Source organism: Hemibagrus wyckioides, linkage group LG02 (assembly GCF_019097595.1).
Source record: "Hemibagrus wyckioides isolate EC202008001 linkage group LG02, SWU_Hwy_1.0, whole genome shotgun sequence".
NCBI lineage: Eukaryota > Metazoa > Chordata > Actinopteri > Siluriformes > Bagridae > Hemibagrus > Hemibagrus wyckioides.
In genome coordinates this window covers 18,670,368-18,688,732 of record NC_080711.1, presented here as the reverse complement: position 1 = coordinate 18,688,732, position 18,365 = coordinate 18,670,368, and the positions used below count along the sequence as shown (strand labels likewise).

At 40.3% G+C, this 18,365-nt stretch overlaps 1 protein-coding gene across 1 annotated transcript; it reads right to left on the bottom strand.

The window, feature by feature from the left end:
• Positions 1-222: 222 nt before the first annotated feature.
• Positions 223-17,784, bottom strand: LOC131362967 (serine/threonine-protein kinase 32B-like). The gene is made up of 12 exons (XM_058405354.1): positions 17,514-17,784; positions 9,605-9,660; positions 8,039-8,190; positions 5,225-5,398; positions 4,301-4,338; positions 3,544-3,633; positions 2,902-3,005; positions 1,977-2,093; positions 1,766-1,891; positions 1,305-1,430; positions 1,085-1,149; positions 223-674 (listed from the first exon to the last, which is right to left on the bottom strand). The coding sequence occupies exons 1-12, from the start codon at positions 17,563-17,565 to the stop codon at positions 521-523; spliced, it is 1,254 nt and encodes a 417-aa protein (XP_058261337.1). The 5' UTR covers positions 17,566-17,784; the 3' UTR covers positions 223-520.
• Positions 17,785-18,365: the final 581 nt, after the last annotated feature.

The following is an 18,365-nucleotide window of genomic DNA, read 5'->3' as shown; positions in this document are numbered from 1 at the left end:
ACCGATTTCTGAAAACTGAAAGTGCCCCATGCGAAGATATTGTGTCATGAAATGTGTTTTCAGCCACAGATTCAAAACACGGTCATGTTATAATACATGATAAACGTTGTTCACGTTAAAAATGCTGAAAACATGTAGCAATCAAATGTTACTTCCTGAACATGAGAGGTTTCGTTCTAAAAAAAAACCTCTAAACTTTTGGAATATACAAAAAACAATGCATTTATACATACATATTATGATTTATTATAAACACGTCATTTACACAGAAACAGAAACATGAACAGCATGTTCAGACAAAACGCTGCAGGACTTAGTACACGCTAATAAATGCTAATATTTGCTAATGTTATTCGGTGTAAAGTTACCGAATAGCAATGGTTCAGTCTTTTTTTTTTTCAAAATAAAAAACACATACATAAATATACATATACACACAAACTCAGTCATTGTAGTAAGGCAACGGGTCTGGTTTTGTGCTGTGTGTACTGCTCCGTGGGTGTGTATGAAGGATGGAGGTTCAGTGTGAATCTGGACTGAATGTTTTCCCCGAACCTGTGTGTGATTTCGTTTTGACAGGGTGGGTGTTGTCATTGTTGCTGTGTCCTTCCTGCAGTTTGTCCTGTCTTTTTAGTGAAGATCCTTTCTTTGCACTGTCACTCTGTTTCTGTAGCCTGAGAGGAGAAGAGAGAGAGAGAGAGAGAGAGAAAGCAAAGAAACAGATCCTTGATTAAAATCCATCCATCTATTTTCTCTACCACTTGTCCTATACATGGTCTCTGTAGTCTACCCCAGGGGACTTGGGGCACAAGGCAATGGACACACTGGGCATTGTGCCAACCCATTGAAGGCACAACCACACACTACGGATAACTTAGAGATACCAGTCAGCCTACAGCGCCTGTCTTTAGACTGAAGGAAGAAACCTTCAGGAAACCCCAGCAGAACTGAATATCCCAGAGGTGTGATGCTGTGTGATCAACCCCAACATAGTTACTTAACTTACATATTGAGCATAACATCAGTGTGGTCTGTATTTTAAAGACTGTCTCTAATTATAAAGTTTCCTAATGTCAGTACTTACTTGTCTCTGTTAAAGACGATGAACTCCTTTCTGACGGTTTCTAGACGCTGCTGCATGTGGGGTGGCTGCACACACACACGCACACACACACACACATACACACACACGCACAAACACACACACACGCAATTTATAGTGATAAAGCAGCCATAATTGACACAAATATGACATTCTAACTAGTTAGTTATTTGTATATGTGTGTGTGTGTGTGTGTGTGTACCAGTGTGTTGGAAGATTTGTTGGTATGTTTGCTCTTGGCTAGTCGTTTTTTCTTTTTGTGCAGCGGCTTGGACTCCAGAATCATTTCTTCTAACTCAAACACCGGGTCACAGTTCAGACGTCCCCTCTGGGAGAGAGAGACAGAGGGAGAGAAAGAGAAACAAAGACAGACAGGGATGTGTATTTTACACACACACACACACATTAGGATGTGTATTTTAAAGTATAATTTTATTAATCACATTAGTTGCTGCAATAATGAACGAAAATAATGTGTTAAGCTACTAAGCTGACTTAGAATTCAGAGTTTCTAAAAAATAAAGCAATGATTGTATTTTATTTGTTTAAAGAGTGGCAGATTTGGTTAGTGAAAAATGTATTTAATGTCAACCTCACACCAGTATACGAAGAATTCACTTATCCCGTTGAATGTGATTTGTGTGTGTACATGTGCTGTCTCACGTTGGGTGTAAATCCTGGTGAAACTGCTTTCTCCAGCACAGCATCCCAGTTCATATCAGCCATGTACGGAAGGCGCTGAAGGTCCGACATGAGTGACAGCCGAATCTCTGGGTCTTTATTGAGCAGCTACACACACATAGATACACACAGATGTTGACAGCTGTAGTAAGTAAGTGAAGAACTTTTCCATTTCCCATAATGAGCCAATTACCAGTCGCAGTAAAGCCACCATGGCGTTAGACCAGGAGGTTGAGTACTGTACACGTTCACAGCGGAACATGTTGATGATGTCCTCAACGGCTGTGCTGGAGTGGATATCATACGGCCTCTGAGTGAGAGAGAGAGAGAGAGAGAGAGAGAGACTTCTTAGGATTTTGAGCCATGACAAGCTGCTTGAACCTCTTCAGTGCACTGTGTCGTAATTTCTGGAACTGTCTTAAGGTATAAACATGATATTTTCAGTCAGTTTGAGATTTGAAATTTGAGGTAGAGATCACTTCATAATATGTGATTGTTTGAAAATATCCTATAAGTGCTCCTTTTGGTTGAGATCTAGTGACCATGAAAGCCATTTAGTGAGCTCTTATGCCTCTTGGAGGAGACCACGTCCATTGGGATAACAATCGTTAGTCAGACCTTTACATTGATTTGTAGTGACCATTCTCTGTATGTTGTTCTTTCAGCTGCTTCCTGTTCAGTGGGTCACCTGGTCAGCATATTTGATTTAGCACAGGTTTTACCCTATGTGCCCTTTCTGATGCAACCCTACCATTTTATCTAGGCTTAGGACCACCAGTGAGAGTTAACTTCAATGGCTTGGTTACTTTCCTGCCCAGGAATCGAACATGGGCTGGATATGTATAAATACATAATTAATTAGAGCTACAGACATGGAGGTTAAAGAAAACATGCAACATCTGCATCTGGAGAGAGCAACAAAGACAAAGATTATTCAGACAGACAGAAACATGCTGTGAGAAGTGAGATGCTGTGCTGATCAAGCAGATTTAGCAGAGTGGTGGATATTCCGTTGCTAGCGAGTTGAGTGTATACCGGTGATATCTCTGATTATTGTGTTCATCAAATATTGGTTATAACCCCAGGTGTTAAAATGTGCAGTGCAGTACTAGACATACCCATCCTCGTAAGAGCTCGTAGGCAGTGATGCCCAAAGCCCACCAGTCCACAGCGTAAGAGTAACCGGGACCACTATCCACAAAGGACTGGAACATCTCAGGTGCTGTAAAACATGCACACTCTGGTAAGTGATACACTGATCAGGCATAACATTATGACCATCGGCCTAATATTGTTTTTGTCCCCTTTATGCTGCTAAAAAAGTCCCGTCGAAGGCATGGACTCCACTAGATCCCTGAAGGTGATGTCTGGCACAAAGATGTTAACAGCAGATCCTTTAAGTTCTTAAGATCCTTTAATGGTTAAAGGATACTTACAGAACTTAAAGGATTTACATTATTTAAAGGATACTTTAGATATATACTGACCACTGCAGTACTCCACAAGAGCTGCAGTTTTGGTGATGCAGTCGTCTAGCCATCACAGTTTAGCCCTTGTGAAACTCACTCAAATCCTTACACTTGTAAATTTTTCCTGCTTCTAACACACCAACTTTGAGGACAATATGTTGACTTGCTGCCTAATATATCCCACCCACTAACAGGTGCCATGATGATCACCAGTGCTATTCATTTCACCTCTGAGTGTTCATGATGTTGTGCCTGATCAGTGAAAGTGTGAGCGTGAGTGGTGATCTTTACCCATGTAAGGTTTGGTTCCTGCCATAGATGAAGCACTTGCCGTGTCCTTTAGTAATGTGGCAATGTTAAAGTCTGTAATGTGGACATGACCTACACACACACACACACACACACAGAGAAAATGTTAATGAGGGACATAAAAAAACAATCTGCCAATGTTGAGCTAAAATATTGGCACCCAATTAAACAAGGAATGGCTGATGTGCCAACAATGGCAAGTTGGAATTAAAGGTAACCAAAAAATATAGTTAATCTAAGATGAAGCTAACTTCCAAGATCTTAATATTGGCCAAACATGAGCAACGTCGTACTTTTCATAACCCTGCCAATGCTGGGCCATTGTTGACCCAATAGAGTGACTGAAATTCTGTCAGTTCTGATGTCCTGGCATTGGCCAAATGGACAAAATCACGCTGTACCAATATTGATCCAACAGAATAGCTGATGTTGCTGCCCAGTGTCAGTTTGTTATCTGGGATGAAGCAAAAGTTTAGGTTTAACCAAAACAACGAAGCTTTACAAATACATTAAAAGGACCAGCATAACCAATAAGATAAACAGTGTACAGCTAAGGAATAAAACTAAGCTAGTCATTATTAGGCAAATCTGAACAATAATGCTAACATAATGCAAACATATATGCTTCTATTTGAAATTTAGAATTAGTTAAAAAACAAAAAATGACAACAACAACAACATGGTAATATTCACATTGTGGCATAAGATATAGTTTAAAGGTACAGGGTTAAAGGCTTACCGTGTTCATCCAACAGAATGTTATCTGGCTTTATGTCACTGCAGAAGAAAGAGTAGTGTTAAGATTCATATACAACCCCGCAGTCTAATCTATATGTTGGATTTATTCTTCTAACCTGTAAGTGTTTGGTGTAACGGACAGATTGGGACAGTGATTATGAAGTCAAGACGCAGTGGGTGAGTTTATGATGGTAAGTTAAATCAAATCAAAGCTCTTGATACTCTTCGCACCGCATCACGCTACCTGCGATCCACTAGCACTGCTTGACTGATCCCAACTCACAGGGTACAAGGAAAGTATACATCTAGACTCTTTTCTTTTCTGGCACCAAGGTGGTGGAATGAACTTCCCCTAGATGTTAAGTTGTTGTCTTTATTTGTCACATATACATTACAGCACAGTGAAATTCTTTCTTCACATATCCCGTCCTTGGGGGTTGGGGTCAGAGCACAGGTTCAGCCATGATACAACACCCCTGGAGCAGGGTGGGTTAAGGGCCTTACTCAAGTGCCTAAACAGTGGCAGTTTGGTGGTGCTGGGGCTTGAACCCCGATCTTCCAGTCAGTGACCCAGAGCCTTAACAACTTGACCTACCACCCCCCCAGTTGTGTCTGAACAGCCGAGTCACTGACCGTCTTCAAACTCCGGATGAAGACCTACCTCTTGCTGAAACACTTAAACTAGCTCTTATTTTCCCTTTTTGTTTTATGTATTGTTGCATGATGTGCAAAAAAGACTGATAGTATCCTAAGCCTGTGACCTAGTGAAGCAGTGTTAATGTACTCACTGATAGAGACTTCAAAGCACTTTTATATTTCACTCTGGATAAAATCTTCTGCCAAATGTAAAAGTAAATATCTGTGACTCAGTAATTCAGCACAGCTATGATTACTGATTTTTTTGGGGGTCTGTGATATGACTCACCGGTGGATGATGTGGCAGGACTGTAGATAGTCTAGTGCCAGTGCTAGCTCACAGATGTAGAGTTTTACAGTCTCCTCTTTAAACTGGACATTTTGCTGCAGGTGATAGCGCAGATCTCCGCCCAGTAACAGATCCACTACCATAAACATGTCCTCTTCATCCTGGAACGAGTACCTGCCCACAGACACAGAACGACGACTTTACAGAACAGTAACACAGACCTCATGTCGACTTTATGTAATATGCAGTGTCATAGATTCTGAATGAGTATTCTGTAAGTGTTTCTAACAGGGTGTTGGCCATTTTCCATCCATAAACAACAGAACAACAGAAACAGTCCTCAGTGGTTTGTACTAATGTGACATAAATGTTGTGATGGTGGAAAACAAATTCCACCATCATTTTATTTTATTTATTTATTTTTATTCTTTATTAATCATTGATTTACTTTTGACGTATCTGCACTGAAAAATGAATATGTAGTCAGTCAGATTGAAGAAAAAATATTCTGTATAGTTTATGTATAAATTTTAGATTTCTCAGCATATGCTTATACACCAATCAGCCATAACATTATGAACACTTACAGGTGAAGCGAATAGCACTGATGATCTCCTCATCATGGCACCTGTTAGTGGGTGGGATATATTAGAGGCAGCAAGTGAACATTTTGACCTCAAAGTTGATGTGTTAGAAGCAGGAAAAATGGGCAAGCGTAAGGATTTGAGTGGGTTTGACAAGGGCCAAATTGTGATGGCTAGACCACTGGATCAGATCATCTCCAAAACTGCAGCTCTTGTGGAGTGTTCCCGGTCTGCAGTGGTCAGTATCTATCAAGATTTCGCAACTTACAGGACTCAAAGGATCTGCTGCTAACATCTTGGTGCCGGATACCACAGTACACATTCAGGGATCTAGTGGAGTCCATGCCTCGATGGGTCAGGGCTGTTCTGGCAGCAAATGGGGGACCAACACAATATTAAGCAGGTGGTCATAATGTTATGTCTGACCAGTGTACTAAACATAAGGTAATCAGTTTATTTAACTACTCGAATGATGTAGAGTAAGTGGGATCAATTCATGTACAAGAGGTCTTTAACTTTTTGTCACATTATATGCATTACAGCAGAGTGAAGTTCTTTTCTCTGTATATCCCTGCTTGTTAGGAAGTTATAGGACCAGTGACCTTGGAGCAGAGAGAGTTAAGGGCCTTGCTCAAGGGCCCAACAGTAGCAGCTTGAACCCACAACCTTCTACAAATTGCGTTAACATTACTCAATTCAAGGTGCGAATTTAAATCAAGTAAATGCAAAGATATTTGTTTTCAGTGTGTACAATTATCTTCATGTCTGGTCAGATTGTGTGGACATTTAGGGCAAACAAATAATGCTTAGTTTAAGCAGTAATTCAAAGAAATACAATAAATGGAGTAGTGTAACATCATAAAACACAAACTAACATTGATAATGACATAAGTAATGCAATCATATCAGCATGTCTAATTTCTACATTCTCAATGAGAATTTGAATGCAGTGTTTCATAAATTTACACAGATAAACATCACACTTCCTCCAGATGTGATTCTGCATTGTTACACACTTCTTTTAATAAAGACATTAACTGTTTAACACATCTGCCACTTTCTAGCCTAAAAGAGCTGATCATATTTTTTCTACCCATCACACCCTTCTTCTGATTATCACAAGCTCCCTCTTGGTTAAGATTTTACTTAATTCCTGCTTCTTATACACCAGATAGATAGATAGATAGATAGATAGATAGATAGATAGATAGATAGATAGATAGATAGATAGATAGATAGATAGATAGATAGATAGATAGATAGATAGATAGATAGAGACAGCAAAGGCCTTGAAGCAGGTCAGAGGAGAGGTAAGGTCGCAGTGACCTCTCTGTCATTGTTCCTAAACACACACACACCCACATACAATGTGTGTCCATTAGGAAAAGAAACCCATCATGCTCTTTGGTAGAGTTGGTCATACGTTGCCATGGCAGCACCTCCTGGGAACCTCCATGAGCATCAATATAGACCATCCAGCCCTTCAAAAACCCAGCGTGTGGGTGTGCCTGTGTCTGTCTGTGTGTGTTACAAAAGAGACAATGATTTAAGAGGAGAAATGTAGAAAAAGATGGTCTTAAATGGCATGACCACCTAATCTGATCTTTCCTGTAACAAAAGCAATGTTTCATTAATTACATATTCTTCAAAAGTTGTGCACTGGCAATGGCTGCGTGGGATTATTAAATTTGCACACCGTCAAAGCACATCTTTGTGCCGGTCTGTCTCATGCAAGCAGACTAGCGTGGCCGTAGTGAGGTTTAACGGTAAGCTATAAATGAGAAACTGGAAATAGTTGCACAGGGAGTTTTAAATCTATTATCAGAACAGAGAAGTAGTATGTTTGGGCTTTGAATGGCAAGGAAAACCCTGGCAGCCTAGCACCAAAACAGCAAAATGAACCCTTCCAGAAATGTACCTATAATTTTCTTTTATTTAGTGCATTTTAAGCTTTACACACACACACACACACACACACACATGAACTGGCACAAGGGGAGAAAGTGACTCACTCTGTATTATTCTGTCTTGGTTCCCAAAAAAGAAGACCAATTACTCCTGCAGGGCTAAACACACACACACACACACTGCTGCAGCTGCTGTCTAATGTGCATGCTTGTCTAAAGAGCACACACACTGATTCTTCTTATATAAGTGTGGAATATAATATACTGTCCTACTTTCTGGTCTGTTGGTGTGTATCTGAGTGTGCATTGTGCGCCTCACTCACCACAGGTTGACTAAAAACGGGTGCTGTATCTCCTGCAGGATCTGCAGCTCCCTGCATACGTGCCTCACCTCGTCACGCTCCACACACGCGTGTTTATTCATGTACTTCATGGCATACAGCTTCCTGGTGTCACGCTTCTGCACAATACACACCTGCAGCACAGATTGATGAATAGATGGATCCTTTATTGTGGATATGCACAGGAGGTCACACACTCATCTGAGACAGATGTTTACATCGACAGATACATGATTGGTGGAAATGCTGATTGGTGGAAATGATTCAAATGAGTGTGTCCTCTTCAGAGACTTGTCTTGTGTTTACTGTTACCAATTGGGATTATATACCATCACACTACATAAACTAGCCCATAATATTGAAGTGGAAGGGATGAATTATTCTCTCCCACTCGTGTGAAACCCCTGATTTAGCTGCGGCTCAACCAGTTCTCATATATTTAGCTCAATCCTGTTCAGCGGAGTCCAGCTTTGTGCAATTAAACCCTTCAGTTTCTGGAAGGCACCATGCAATGGTAGAGAACTTTCTTAAACAAACAACATTAAAAAGCCTGTGGAGGTATGAAGGTGATGCAAGAAGATCGAGAAAAATTGAAACTCAGGATTTGGTTATGAGAAACTTCCCAAAAAAAATGGAAGCTCAAAAATAACTCTACCTAAAGAAAACCCTTTACCAAAAGTCGGTGACTTGGTAAGGAGGGAATTAATCAAAGAAGAAAAAAGCAGAACCAAGGAGCTGGAGATATATACAGTATGCTCAGATAGGAGATGCTATTCACATGGCAACCAGAGCGTTTGCCAAAAAAAACATGTTAAAGCCTAAACAAACATGTAGGGGGAAAAAATCTGGCCTTGGCACAAAGCACTAAGATTGGCAGAAAGCCAACACTACTCAGTATCCTGAGAGCATCATTCCCATGGGGAAGTATGGTGGTGGTGGTGGTAGCATCAGATTGTGGTAAAGCTGCGACTGGGAAGCTGAGAAGGTCAGGGTTGAGGGGCAAAATGGATGGAGGAATATGTTAATCCAGTGGGTGAATGCTTTTACAACCTACAAATGCATGCATTTAGTGTATTTAAACTTGGTATCACAATAAAAAAAAAAACTTAGTTTGTCAATCAGATTGCAAAATCCGAATGAAATCCAATCTGTCTCCAGGTTATAACAGTACACACTGGGGAACAGTTCAATAGAGGGTGAATATTTTTGTAAAGCAGGTAGGTTTTTATGGGATCTCAACATGATTGTGGAAACAGAGCATCCTGAGTGTGTGTTGTTTGATGACTTGTTAGTTCTCTCTCTCTCTCTCTCTCTCTCTCTTGCTCTCTTTTCATCTTTTCCAGATGGAGTGAGGTTCATTCAGAGAGTCATTAATAGAAAAAGAAGAGAGAAGCAGTTGGTGTAAGAAGATAATGGCGTTAATTGTCTGTCATTAAATGTGACATTTGTATTAAATGTCAGCCAGAAACTGAGAAAGGCACACATGACCATTTTAATGTTACAGCCTGTTGTGTGTGTGTGTGTGTTTGTGTGTGTGTGTTTTCTTACCTTACCAAAACTCCCTTTCCCGATTGCCCTAAGGATCTGGAAGTGGTCAAAGTTCACTGCGAAAAAGAAGAACATCACAAATAATGCTATTATTAATATTAATACAAATATTTAGATCTCAGATCTCAGGATTTGCTGAGGCAAAAAGCCCAGACATCTGTCTCTATCTACATCTTCCAGCTCTTTCTGTGGATCTCTGGGAATTCCAAGGCTAAGCAGGAAATAAAACCCCTCCAGCACATCCGGGGCTGATACCAGTGTATCTTAACAGAGTCCCTCTATGTGTAGGTGCAATCCTTATTAGCAGCGAAGTCTTTTCCTTAAGTAATTCCTGCAAATTCACTGCATAACCCTGACAAATTCACACTCTTGAACATGCAGAAGAAAACCCCTATCTGTACAGGGAAATCAATTGACAAGGATGGCTTTATTAGGAAACTAAAATAAGACAATGCTAAGTTTTACAGTTAAGTTTAAGTACATGTATGGAATCAAAGACAGTATATAAAACTAGAAGGCAAAAGCCTTGACACAAGTCTGCAATATTTATGGAGCCCTCATAGCATCCTTTAAACTTTATTCTTACTGGAATTAAAAGACTGGGTCAGAAGATTAATATTCTATAACAGCAGAACAGATAGTATTTCTGGCACACCAGACCAGTCAGGGTGCCCAAAGCACCAACAATGGGCACATGAGCATCAGAACTGGACCACAGAGCAATGGAAGAAGGTGGCCTGATCTGATGAATCCCGTTCTCTTTTACATCAAGTGGATGGCTGAGTGCGTGTGCGTCACTTACCAGAGGAACACAGACCATGTACACCCTTTCAAGGAAACAGTATTCCCTGATGGCTGTGGTCTCTTTCAGCAGGATAATGGTTCAGGAATGGTTTGATAAGCAAAACAATGAGTTTGAGGTGTTGACTTGGCCTCCAAATTCCTCAGATCTCAACCCATTTTTCTATAATGGCACATTCTGGGGTATTTCATTCCTTATGGCAAATTTCTTCCAAAAGCCTTGGTTTACCTTCAATACAAACAGATTCAGCCAAATGGCTAGCTACACACAGGAGCAGAGGGATTTACACAATCACAATATCATTATATTATATGGAGTGAATTAATGATACTGCACTGCATTTGGATAGCTCCATTTAGCTAAAGCACTGGTAAATATATACTCTCATTATTTATTTTACACATATCATTTAGGTCACACTTATCTAGCAGCCAGCACCTTGCTATACCCTTTAATGACACCCATGCTTATCAGATGCCCAAGCCCCCTCACTTGGCTCCTATCAAATGCAGAGAAGCAGAAGCTCTATTTTGAGCTCCCTCAGGATTGTTCAGCTCCTCCTCATGTCACAGAGAATATTTCCAGCCACCCTGCAGAAAAACCACACATATTTTGGCCCTGTGTGATCTCATTTTATCAGTGCACTTCACCCTCAAAAACATTTTTCACAGTTGTGGCCCTGACAGCTAATATTCCTGAAGCACCTCCTACTGAATACTTTGGCAGATACGGTTAGGAGCTCTTTCCAAGTACAGTCCACTGGATTAGCAAGCTCCCATGCTCCCTATGGTCCAGTATTCAGAAATTTGCATTTTCTTCAGGAATGTGAGGTTTTTCAAGTCAAGAGTTTCTCCACTTTCACCTCCAGGAGAGTGAGTGCAGCTTTCTTAGATATGGGTGCAGCTTGTATTCTGCATGTTGAGGTCTACTATGTTTTCTTGTGCCATTATTTGAAGTCAGAACCAAATATTTCCTCAGATCTGGTGAAGCATCTGGACATGTGATGAAGGTTGTGTACAGCTAGGTGCTGTTTGTTGCTGTCACAAACTATGTCTAGAGCAGTTCACCAGGACATGAGGTAGCTTAGTGGTTAAGGTGTTGTTCTGTTGAGCAGAAGATTGTGAGTTTAAATCCCACATCCATCCAGTGGCCTCTGCTGGGCCCCTGATTAAGGCCCTTACCTAAATTGCTCTCTTGTATGAAATGAGATAAATTATAAGTTGCTAAGTGTAAGAGTGTCTGCAAGAAATGTAAATGTCAACATTATGGTTCATATCAGGAAAGCTTGTTCTTCCCATTTAAGCTAATGGTTTTCCAGGCATTGTGTCTGTGAGTGGAAAGGGTAGGACATTTAATGGAAGGACTCAAATGAAAACCATACTACAACAACTGATGAAAAAAAATCATCATCATCATCATCATAGATGGATAAAGTTTGTCTCAACAAACATTGCTTGACAAAGCCAGTCCAGAATTTCTAAGTAGTGCAAGTAATGTGCAGTACTTTGAGAAAAACAATTAGATAGATAGATAGATAGATAGATAGATAGATAGATAGATAGATAGATAGATAGATAGATAGATAGATAGATAGATAGATAGATAGATAGATAGACATAGTGATCAATAGGGTGCCAATACTTTTAGAGTTAAGTGGATAGAAAAGGTGTGAGGACCTTTAGAGTTGAGCAGACAAATAGGGTGGAGTTGATTGAATGAAATAGTAGTAATAATAATAATAATAATAATAATAATAATAATAATAATAATAATAATAATAATAATAATAATAATAATAATAATAATAATAAGCACTTTCAATTTTAGTGTCTAGCCATAGGCCAGCGGGCGCACAGTAAAGCAAATAAGATAAGATAAGTGGCAGACAAACCCTATAGCACAAGTATTTGGAACACACCCCGCTACGATGTGACAGGCACGCATATGTTTTACATAAGAATGTACTGTATACATTATTAACTAGTCCGAAGGTCAGAGAGAAAAGGAAAATGGAAATCTAATATTTATGAACGATAAACAGCCCCTTGTCCCTGTGTGTGTGTGTGTGTGTGTGTGTGTGTGTGTGAATAATTAATGTGATTTAAGCTTAGATCTGCTCTGTGAGCAGTTCAGCACAAAAGCTCCGACCCCTGAGACAGGATGAAAGGAGAACACCAGAAAGGACAAAAAACAGGAGAGAAAGAGGCAGAGATACACGGGAGAGAAGGAGTGTGAGTGGAAAGCGTGAGTGAAGGAAAAGAGTGGCACTGAGAAACAAAGTGACAGAGACACATAGAGAGAGGGAAAGACAGTGGGAGAGAGAGTGGGAGAGAGAGAGAGAGAGAGAGAGAGAGTGAGAGAGAGAGAGAGAGAGAGAGAGAGAAGAGACTAGGAGGAACAACCAGCCCAGTAAAAATGTATTTTTATTAATTGTGATGTTTAACAGACAGATATGGCAGAAGACAATATTTATATGCATGTGCTACATATAACATATGAACCCTTTATCCAATCCCAAAACATACTGTTTCAATTTTGCTCCAAACAACAAAAACCCCACCATCATTAAATACAAGCATGTGAGAAATTAAAGACATAAATATCCCTTGGTTATCCCATAGGGGACATTTTGTTGGCATGGTTCAGGGTTCACTTAAAGAAAGACATTTAATGCTTTTCTGACTGATCAACTTAATCCTATAATGAACATTTCCTGTTCTGATGGAAGTGGTCTCTTCTAGGATGACCCAGCCCCCATTTACAGTGCATGAGGTCAGACTAAATGCATGACGAGGATGAGGTTTGTTGTTGTAAATCATGTCCTATAGTCTCTAGAGTCACCAGATCTCAACCTAATTGAACATCTATGGAAGAGATTTAAGTTTTACAGCCTTTTCTGTCATCACTATCACCACCAACACCATCATCATCATCATCATCATCATCAGAAAACCTACTTATGGAATATTTATTGTTTGATGAACACTGGAGATGAGCAATTCCTCCAATATGGTTACAGATGCATGTAAAATCATTGCCAAGGTGCACCAAAGCTGTTCTGGTGGATTGTGCTGGCAGAACACCTTAGTAATTAACTGCAATAAATAATTAAACAAAATAATAAAATGTGTCAAATCTACAGTAAATATATTATACTATGGGGCACAATATCTAATTATGGATGGAACAAAAGGATTCGTAAAATGCTGCTGAAAAAACATTATTTTGTTCATATTGTGTAGCCGTCATCGTCAGTTAATTGAACGTCCTTGGAAGTGTCAGTCAAGACTCTCCACTTTTCACTGTCTTTGCTAGCTGTTAGCAGTCCATTCTTTGGTATTGTAATGTCAGGATTTGTGTTGGTGGCCCCTATGGTGCTTTTTGTCTACTGTGCCTTTGACCACTGTCTTGGCCAGAGGGTTTTGGTGGGTTATGTGGGTTAGCTTGGTAATGTTATCCTTGTTTACATCGTTATCATCATGGGTGATGATGTTCTGCCTTTAAACGCAAACAAAAAGCAAGTCAAAGTTCTGCCAGGTCCAAAAGCCAGTTCACTACTCACTGACAGAAGATTCTGGATGCAAAAAAGAAATTTCACTTTCTACAGAAACAAATGATTTCATTTCATTCATTTTTCATTTCATTTCAAAGAGTGGCATCTCAAAATGGAGGGAAGCTAGTTATGAGCAGTGGCAAGAAAAAGTATGTGAACCTTTTGGAATTTCAGAGATGCTATGGAATGATTTGAAAAGAGCCATACACATGAGATGTCCAAAGCATAATACAGTGCTAAAGCAATTCTGCCAGGAAGAATGGGCTAAAATTCCTCCTGAATGATGTGCAGGTCTGATCCACAGCTACAGGAAACGCCTGGTTGAGGTTATTGCTGCCATAAGAGGGTCAACCTGTTATTAATTCCAAGGGTTCATTTGCTTTTTCCATTACCATTTTGGATGTTGAACAGGTTTGTGTAAAAAATAAAGACATGAAAGATCAGAAAGATCAGGGAGGGGGGTTATTATTTAGATGCATTACATTTGTCAGTACTCTTGTCTTAGATGAAGATCAGATCGCATTTTATGACAAACTTAAACTTTATGCAGAAAACCATGAAATTTCAAAAGGTTCACATACTTTTTCTTGCCACTGTATATAACATTCTCCGATTGTTGGATAACCACAAGGAGTGGCACTATTCACAGATTCCACAAAAACGCCAAGACTTTCCAACAAAGTCAAGAATTGATGTAAGATATTTCCCTGGAACATTCTTGCACCAGGTTCAACACACCACAATGATTTGAGGAACCTTATGGCTAGCTGAAATGGTGTTTAGAGATAATGTTCAGATGATGGATGTTAATTGTGTGGAAGCTGGACATGTGCATGGTGTAAGCCAGGAAGCAAAGACCGATTAACAACTAGGTGTGGCAAACCACTAAGTAATGTCCATGAGGAGGAGACATGGCATGTCATGATAGGGGCTGGGCTTACAAGATCCAAAACGGCTATTTTCTTTTTGGTCAAGGAAACCCGTCATGACTTTCCTCCCTATCAAAGAAACATTATGTCTTTGGGTGACTGCTGTCCAGTCAAAGTACATTAGGATGCTACCAGGCAGTTAGTATGTTGGGAAATTAGCAGTGTACCAGGTCCAGTTGACAAGGTGTACATCATTTGCCCAACAACTTTCACCAAATTGCATATTATTCATTCAGTGGACTGCTAGCTTGCATTCTTCAGCTTGTTATTAATTTACATGGAAGTAGGAGTTGTTCAGATTAACCAAACTGATTCAGTCCTGTGATTAGTATATGGAAAGGGAAAGCTTTTAGAAACAAAGTTCAGCCCTTTTGAATCAAAACCTAATCAGAAACGGTGGTCTTTCTTCCGAACAAAAAATGTTGTGTAGAACCCTTTGTTCTACCTTTACCATACTTTTATCCAAGAGGGAATAAACATTTACATTTACAGCATTTTGCAGATGTCCTTATCCAGATGCACTTAGAGAATTGCTTTGTAGTCTCTATAAAAAACAGATCCTCATGGTAGTTCATTAGGTCAGGGACTAAGTGTATCATCAGCCGCAAATCATCAGGGATGATTAAACAAGACAAGGAACAAGACAAAGATGATTAAACAAGACAAGGAACAAGACTGATGATTAAAAATAGATCAACATAGTGCTAATTCAAGTGCTTGGTGATGTAGTAGGTATTTAGTTTTTGTTTAAAGACAGCCAGAAACTCAGCTGTTCAAACACTGGAGTTTGTTCAGCGACTTAGGTCCTGGAAAGAGAAGAACCATGATGAATCTCTTTGTTACCTGGGGTTTCTAGTCAAGCAATGTCCAGAATGGGGTGAGATTGGTGATTGGTAGGTAGCCGCTTGTCTGCATCAGTGTTTTAAATCTTATGGGGTACAGGAATCCAGTGAAGCAATAGTGTGGTGTGGGAGAACTTCTTGAGGTGCAGTTAAATTATGGAACATTTGCAGGGTCACTTGGCACTAAGGGGTGGACCATCTAGGAGTAAGTTGCAGCAGTCCAGTCTGGGAATTATGTACTTAACAAGTGCCATAATGGTCTACGTAAATGGCTGGATACTCTAGATTTTAGAAAGCAAAATAGATCTGGCCCAGATCTGGCCCATACAATGCACTTACACTCGGCCCACATACCACAAAGAATGACGGCCCTGTGGTGGCCCATATCTGGTTTGCCAGAGGTGGGCCACACATAGGCCAGCACAAGGCCAGCACTGGGCCACACTGTTGGCCCAGAACAGGGATAGCACTGGGACATACTGCTGGCCCAGATCTGGCCCACACAAACCATAAGCGGGCTACATCTGGCATGGACAGACCTGGGCCACATAAACCAAACCATAACCAGGCCACATCTGGCATGGACAGACCTGGGCCACATAAACCAAACAGTGCCGGCTTAATGCCAGATCTGGCCAAGACCCGTCTGCTATAATATGACCTACTCAGGTTAGCAATATGTGTAGAGACATATAGCTGGTTGTCCAGAACTACCCTAAAGTTGTGTGTGCTTCCAGATGGTGTGATCCAACAGTTGTCCAGATCACCAGTTGTCCAGATATCACAGTATTGTTCGTATTGGAACACCAGTGGAGAGCAAATAATACAAAGACTCATGAGGATGGACAGCATCAGGTTACTGACTTTTTTAAATGCTGCTGAAAGGTCAAGGAAGAGCAAGCCTCTTGTGTAACAGCGCCAACCTGGAAAGCTCTCACCCAGAGGGAAGTTGAGCAGAAATTGGGTTTGTATTCCTGTGATTATTGTCCTCGGGTTACACTCATCTGCTCTGATGGACACATGAATCCGTGGAAAGGTGGAAAGCTTGGTTTGTAGTGACTTAAATGTCAACACACACACACACACACACTCTCTCTCTCTCTCTCTCTCTCTCTCTCTCTCTCTATCTCTCTCTTTCAAAAAAAATGCTGTTCTAGAAATCTACCCTTTAAAAAAATCCCAAATGTTTCTTTTTGGTTTCTAGTTAATAGTGGGGTTTGTTTTAGGTGAAGCATAGCATTAATTAACTGCATTTATCATGTCAGTGGACGGTGCTCATGAGGATATTTAGACAAGAGTGTGTGTGTGTGTGTGTGTGTGTGTGTGTGTGTGTGTGTGTGTGTGTGTGAGTGTATCTTTGTGAATGTCAGGGTGTGAGAGCTGGTATGACAAAATCAAGGTAGAGCGTGGTTCATCAACTTTCAGTCAGAGCTAGTCAGCCCTCACACAAACAAAAACACTTGTGCACTCACACTGGTGAAAACAATACAATTAGTATTTTACATACACACACACACACACACATTTTATATATACGTATACACACATAAACCAGTCAATAAACAATAACAGAGAATAATAAATAATATTCTGTATAAATTTTCTATCTCTCTCTCACACACACACACACACACAAACTGTAACTGGTTCCTGTAACTTAACTCACTCCACTCAGAACCTCTACACAGTGATGCTGCTCTAAAATTACAACTAAATCACAGCAAATAAGTACTGATGTGTGTGTGTGTATGTGTGTATGCATGTGGTCAGTCTAGCACCTTACCGTCTTCATCTTGATCAAACACCGGCAACTCACGTGTCTGATTCACGCCCATTCTGGTGCATTCAGCCCACGCTCAGGATTTCCCTTATGGTGGGAACCAACATCCCCAGATGCAGAACAACATTTACATCAAATCTACGTCATATTTATCCCACAGCTGTCACACAGCTATCCTACAGTCATCATGCACGCATCATACATCCATTATCGATCCATTTCAGAGAAAACTGCTGCTTGCACTGGACATTTGCGCTCTGAGAGAAACCTGCCTTGACTCAGAGAGAGAGAGAGAGAGAGAGAGAGAGAGGTTTTACATGATGAGTCAGAAAGAGGAAGAGCCAGGGGTGGGTAAAGACTAGAGAGGCAGAAAGGAAGGGGGAAGGGAGAGAGTATGCCAGGAGCATCTAAACAATTAGCTTTATTAGCTTTTACGTCTGGTAGAGCTTGCTTTTCTGCACATGCATCACGACCCATGACACCATCACTTGGGCACATCCTAAAATCTTTTTTCTTTATTACTGTATGCAGTGTCACATGTTTTCCCTCACTGCATATTAAGTGCTATGTTCCATAAAATCAGATGCATTACCCTAAATCCTAATGCTGAAAGAGTAAATATAGAGCAAGTATTTCAACAGAAATCAACAGATAAAATATTCAGATTTATAGAGATAAGACTATTTGATTTTTGCATCTATAACATCCTGTTGAGTTCTTCTCAGTGCTGCTCCTGTATTTTGGGCTCTTTCTGTGAACCAGACTATGATGTATATAGGGGGGGTGTTGTAGCTTCAGTAGGTGTTGGACTATTCGGTGCTGTTCAGTAGGCTGTGAGTTAAAATCCCAGGTCAA